The sequence below is a fragment of the Linepithema humile genome, chromosome 3 (genome assembly GCF_040581485.1).
Source record: "Linepithema humile isolate Giens D197 chromosome 3, Lhum_UNIL_v1.0, whole genome shotgun sequence".
Lineage (NCBI taxonomy): Eukaryota > Metazoa > Arthropoda > Insecta > Hymenoptera > Formicidae > Linepithema > Linepithema humile.
This window is the reverse complement of record NC_090130.1, coordinates 27,342,967-27,349,242: the sequence shown is the minus strand read 5'-3', so window position 1 is coordinate 27,349,242 and position 6,276 is coordinate 27,342,967. Positions and strand designations below refer to the sequence as shown.

Sequence of the window (6,276 nt, the reverse complement as noted above, 5' to 3'; positions counted from 1 at the left end):
ATTGACTAAATTAATAATGAGGAAAATTGCAAGAAATAAATTTTTTTTATAAATAATACACATATAAACTTTCATATACAATAAATCAATAAAAAAATAATCTATATTATTTTTCTACAGGGTGGTCTTCTCTCACTGAACAAGATTTTAACATTTTTGTCAGCCGAAGCGAATTATTTCTTCCTTTTCAATATACTTGGACACGTGTGTTGTCGGAAGTTAGTATTCTATTTCAAAATGGGAGGTACTTTTAAATAACACTTTAATTATTAGGGTGACGGGTCAAATTTAATTCCAGCAAATGATGTAATGACTAAATAAATTAATATAATAAGTAAATGTTTCAATTTTCACTAGGTTTAATTTAGTTTATTTCGTTTTAAGCGACTGTGAAAATATTTAAAAATTTTAATAAATGCAACAGTTATCTGAAGTACATTTTAGGATGTATTTTAATTTTATCATGTGTTTTAGATATTTAAAATGAGTTTTGGAATATATATGTAATTATCTTTAACATATTTCTAATTATCTATTTATCCCATCAAAAATTTCACATCCATGGAAACACATTACTACAAATTCAGCAGTTCGCAAATGAAATAAACTGCGAAAACAACATTCCATGCGTCTTCTAAAACTCATAACTTCCAGCAAATGGTGTACAGCCGAAAAGCAAAAAACTCGACGACCGCCTTCGTGTGTCACCATTTCGAATTCTTTCGCGAACACCGACCAGTCACTTTGGCTACGAGAAACGATTCATGTTTGGGGATTGGCCAAAAAGCCGAGAGAAACATAGAAAAAGATTCCGGAGCCTCCGAGTGGCCCTACTCCTACGACTGTCGTCCGACGTTTTCCATGATGCTCTCGCGACCCTATGACATGCCGTCACATGTGCTCATTTGACATTTCCGAGTGGGCGCTAACACAATTCGCACCGAGTCGCGCGTAAAGTGATCCTATGGTGAACCTGTGCTCTATTATGTGATTTTCTTGAATAATGAACAAGATGCAGTGACAGCTGACAGATATTACATTAAGTGATCCATTTAAAGTTATTATTTTGAATTGTCTTTTAACACAATTTTGGAATTTTATCCGGACAGATAAAACCGAGAGCAAGAAGATATAAAGAAGTGATTATTATTACTTAAGTTTTTAAAAATTCAATAATAACGTTTGACCAAGAAATTTTCAGGATTGAGATAAATACATGAACTAACACTCTTCTGCTTTCTCTTCTTAAATAAAAAATTTAAAAAATAGAAGAACAAAGGGAGAAAATGATGCAAATCAATAATATTTGAAAGACTATCACAAACTTAATTGTTTTACGCTATTTTCTTTTGCTAATACTTATAGACTAATTCCGCAAATTGCTAATTTGCAGAGACTCGATAAAAAATCTGCGTTTATATATGCATTAAAACTGTTAGTACCTTTATTGCTATGTCGTGGACAAAAGATACGATTGCGAACAGTCATCGGATATCTGATCATTTTGAATTACCACCGACACCGCCGACACCATCATCTCTTCAAATGGAAGGGCAGAGCACGAGATCAGCAACAGGTTGCGAGACACCTTGGCATCACAGGTGGTCATGGAGCAACCCATCGAATTCTTGTAATGGATTCGACGCTACAACCGATGATACCGCTCGTTTATTCCCTCCACCTCATATCACGAATTTTTTTCAAGACACCAATCAAAATTATCATATGTGCAGGTAAGCGTACATATTTTATGAAAAAATATTGATACGGAAGGAAATTAACATTTGCTCGTATCATATTTGTATCAATATTTAAGTATTTTAGGCTTTAGCATTCAAATACAATATCTGCAACACGAAATCTTTAAAGAAAGAATTTGTAACGTTCTTTTTTATAGCATAGCGTGGTAATATAAATGGCATTTTTTAAATTCTTGCTATTGCAACTTGCTGCTTATTTAAAACAATGTTTATGTGTGATTTCTCAATCAAATTATAAAATCAGGTAAATTATTGCAATGTAAACTTTGCTGTGCAATATTATTGCAATATTTCATTTCAGATGGGAACAGTATTCGCAACAAGATACTGCAGATTGTTATTCAATGATTGATCAACTAAACGATAAAGAGGATATGAGATCTCCGAATAAATCGGAAGATTTCTTATACGAAAATAATCAAAATCGCCGGGTAACAACCACGACAAACACAGGGATGATGTTTCGCGCTTGGGAAATGCCTCATTTGCAAAATACGATTATAGATTGCGAGCAGGAGAACAAGTATCAATCCTGGCAAGATCCACAACATAATAAAAATTATGTGAATTTAATCTTAGGGGAAACCACACGTCCGCATCAACGAGAACGAGGTAACATATGACTTTGTAATTAGCACTTAAAAAAATACTTTTTATAAAATAATATAAATTTAAAATTATATATCGAAAATTTTGTTAAAAACTATCAATTGCTCAAAAACAAATTCATTATAATATCTTGAAAAATAATTTTAATGTGAGATATGATGAAATTAACAGACAATTTATAATAATATATATCAAAATGTATAAATTATATGTGAGCATAGCATTTATTCAGGACAGTTTTTCTCAATTTTCTAAAAATAATTTTAGCACAATTATCTAAATCGTTATCATAGAAATTTTTATAATTATGCACAGCTGTGTGTAATAAATTAACTTGGAACATTTAGAATTGTAGTTTCAATAGATTTCTGACGTAAAACATTGATAACAGTTGGAAGGTTTATGTCTTTAGTGTCGCCAATGTGGTCATAATAGGCCCAGTGCAACCTAAATATTTATTGAATGTCTAACGGCATCGAGCTGGTACGCACATATCTCGTGTAATAAACGTCGTGTTGTGTCTCTCGTCATTATACTATTTTATGTGTTCTCTCTACTGCTTAATTTATCAAATAGCAAATTAATCTTTTAAGTCAAAATAATTTTGATTTAATGAAGCTTTGATATCTTTTGAGCTTTGATATCGTTGAATTGAAATTATTCATATTTAATCAATATTTAATTAAGATAATTATTTAACTCAGATAAATATTTAATATTTAACTAACAGGAAAAATATTATGATACAGATAAAAATAAGTTCACAATCCAAATTAATAAAGTCAGCTAATTTTTTCATTTTAAATATTGTGAATCAATATTATTGTCAAAGTGACTTTGTGATAAGTATTCTATTTTTTAAATATTTTTATTTAGAAGTTTTTGACACTCCTTTTTAAATCAATAAAATGCTCTAATTTATGACATCATATATTGTATGATGTATATCACATACATCAATCAGTGCAGTCACTGAAGTTGTAAATTGGTCAAAATACAATTCAGAACGCATTTTACTATTCCAATCTATTGTATCGCGTAACTGTCTCAGTAGTAATCATCGATACAAGCCGCGGGCTACGAAAGATCTCGCGATTGACGTCAGCTAACAATTAGAGATGAGATAGCGGCACGGAAGCAAGGCAAAGAGCCTCGAGAAAGAGAGCTTATCGCTTCTCACATGACCACGTGTCGCCATACGATAGAAGTTGTGCTTTTAGAGAAAGCGGGTTTCGCAAGCGACAAACGGATGGATGCGTCGGTGCAATACGCACTGACGCATCATACGCATGGTTATTTTCATCTGACCGGCAACAAAAAGCAGCCGCTGCGACGAGCCGCAAAATGCGGAAAGTCGCGCAGCAAGAAAGAGAGATCGGACCGGATGATGAGCGCGTTATGTCATTATCTAAAAGGAAACTGGACTAGTCTTCTAGCACGAGAGAGTGTCCAAGAAATAACATAAAGTTATTTCTTTTTTTCAAATTGTATTGCGCCTTTTGTATTGAACATTTATTGTTTAAAACATAAGAATAATAAGTTATTAGTTTTCATAATTTTCATTGATACAAGTGTAAAGAGAACTCTTAAACTTAAAAATTGTGAGTGTATACAAAATTATTTCGTATAGACATATTGCATAGATAAATATTTTAAATAATAACCCAGTAAACACAAAGTAACAGTAACATAACATTAATGTTACAATTTCCCACTCAACAACATAATTGTTACGTACAAGACATGTTATATTGCAGTTACATTGTTAAGTGGGAAATTATAACATTGACGTTATGTTACTGTTAGCTTGTGTTTACTGAAAATATATGCAAATTTTGGAAAAAAGAAGAGAAAAATGGAGAAATTGTTGAATAAAATGAAAAGTAGAAGCATATTTTTTCCCGTATAGAAAATACATCTTATACAGAATACCAGAATTTTTATAATTTGAACAATACATAGCTATAATTTTTTTTATCATTTATCGATTACAGAAACAACAAAGAGGACAAGTGAAAAGCCACGAAAAGAGAGAACTGCGTTTACGAAACAACAGGTTCGACACCTCGAATGCGAATTCGCGCATAGTAATTATTTGACACGTTTGCGCCGTTACGAAATCGCTGTAGCGCTGGATTTGACAGAACGTCAGGTATATTATAACTAATTGAATTAGAACTTTCATATTCTTTCATTACATAATTGTATTTTTACAGGTGAAAGTATGGTTTCAAAACAGACGTATGAAATGGAAACGAACAAAAGGAAGTACAGCCAATGTACAAGAAGCAACCACTGTTTGATATATTTCTTCAATGTCAATGATTCAATATATACCACTTAGAGGTAATTGTACATTATGGTTTACAGTAATGGAAATCATTCATAGAAACCTTAGAAATTTATATATTTAAAAAGTTCAATGTTATGTTAGGTATTATAGAAACATGTATTAGTTACGTAGATAAACTCCTATTGTTTATTCAGTATGAATAAATGAAATGCTTAAAAGCTAAAAAAAAAGCCTACATATCACGTTTTGAGTACATCAGCGGGTTGAAATTTTATGCTAATTCCCTGTTTTTGCAGTTTACTTTCTAACATGGAAAGTTTGCTGAGCGTTCTTTTAACATATGTCTCATGTTTTCCAATATGTTGAACACGGTTTAGATTCCGTATTGCTTTTTTCCTATTTTTTAATTTAGGATACTTATCTTCTGACCAATTTAATCCCGAGAAGAATCCAGAATGCTGATTTTCAGGTGGAATATATTTAGCTAAAAATTACATGCGCCATATAAGTAAAGAAAAACTAACTAATTAATGCAATAATGTAATTTTAAATCAACAATACCTTTTAATAACCGACCACACATGAGATAATTGTTCATAGACTCTGCTGCAACTTTAGCAACCTCTGAATGAAAAAATTCAACATAGCCATAGCCACGGCTTTTTCCAGTCTACAAATAAAATTTAATAATTTGTTACTGGATGATTATAGATTATTATATGGATAGAGCACTTAAAATAATATATATATTGATACATAATATATATATTAATACATACTTTTTTAGATCTTGACACTCTTACTCTTGTTACATTCCCGAATTGTTGAAAATAATCCTTCATTTGTTCTTCATAAAAGCCATGAGGTAAGTGACCCACATACACTATTCCTTTAGATTTTGATTTTTGTACATTAACTTGCTTAGATTGATTTGAAGTTCTTATCTTTTTCTTGAAGGTAGATTCTTCTTTTTCCTTTACAAAAAAAAACACTCATTGATAGATGAATATTAATTAAATTTCTAATTAAATAACTAATTTCTAATAAAATTATTATTAAAACTTTGATTAAAATAGTGATATTTTTTAAAACAGCTATAAAGATAAAATAATATTACAATTATTACGTTAACCTACAAAACAGTCATATGACCAAAGTGATATGTATTTATAGACATAAATATGTAACAAAATAATCTGATACGTAAAAAATATCACAAAAATTTAATAAGAATGTTAGAAATAGTTTCATACAAACTGTTTGTTAAAAAATATACCTAACCTTAAATATTTGCTTCACATTTTCTACAGCTTTTTCGAGACTGGCACCTGCTTTTGGCCTCGGAATTTTTTTCTTATTATCAGCAGTTTTATTTAGAAGTGACTTCTTGGATTTCACATCTTCTTTTTTCGTTTTCATCTTGTTTAGCAATCAAAACAACACACAACTATACTGGCACGTGTAATCGCCATAAAGAGGTTATAAAAAGAGACACTGCATAGACTGTCACTGTGTTCAGAAACCAATAATGAAGTGAACAACTCCATTCAGAATCTGATTGGTAGATCTACAAGTATCGTACCAATACCATAAGCAATCATATTCAATCTTAGT

The 6,276-nt window shown here is 30.8% G+C and overlaps 2 protein-coding genes across 3 annotated transcripts; one reads left to right on the top strand and one right to left on the bottom strand.

Moving 5' to 3' along the window:
• Positions 1-832: 832 nt before the first annotated feature.
• btn (buttonless) lies at positions 833-4,945 on the top strand. 2 transcript variants are annotated; one of them, XM_012378760.2, is made up of 5 exons: positions 833-1,139; positions 1,394-1,733; positions 2,062-2,372; positions 4,364-4,521; positions 4,586-4,945. In XM_012378760.2, exons 2-5 carry the CDS (start codon positions 1,453-1,455, stop codon positions 4,670-4,672), a joined length of 837 nt encoding a protein of 278 aa, XP_012234183.1. In that variant the 5' UTR covers positions 833-1,139; positions 1,394-1,452; the 3' UTR covers positions 4,673-4,945. The 2 variants fall into 2 exon arrangements, with proteins under 2 accessions (XP_012234183.1, XP_012234182.1); XM_012378759.2 differs by having other exon boundaries at positions 833-1,733.
• On the bottom strand, positions 4,650-6,172 carry LOC105678994 (MKI67 FHA domain-interacting nucleolar phosphoprotein). Its single transcript, XM_012378761.2, has 4 exons — positions 5,944-6,172; positions 5,442-5,636; positions 5,224-5,332; positions 4,650-5,146 (listed from the first exon to the last, which is right to left on the bottom strand). Exons 1-4 carry the CDS (start codon positions 6,079-6,081, stop codon positions 4,902-4,904), a joined length of 687 nt encoding a protein of 228 aa, XP_012234184.1. The 5' UTR covers positions 6,082-6,172; the 3' UTR covers positions 4,650-4,901.
• Positions 6,173-6,276: the final 104 nt, after the last annotated feature.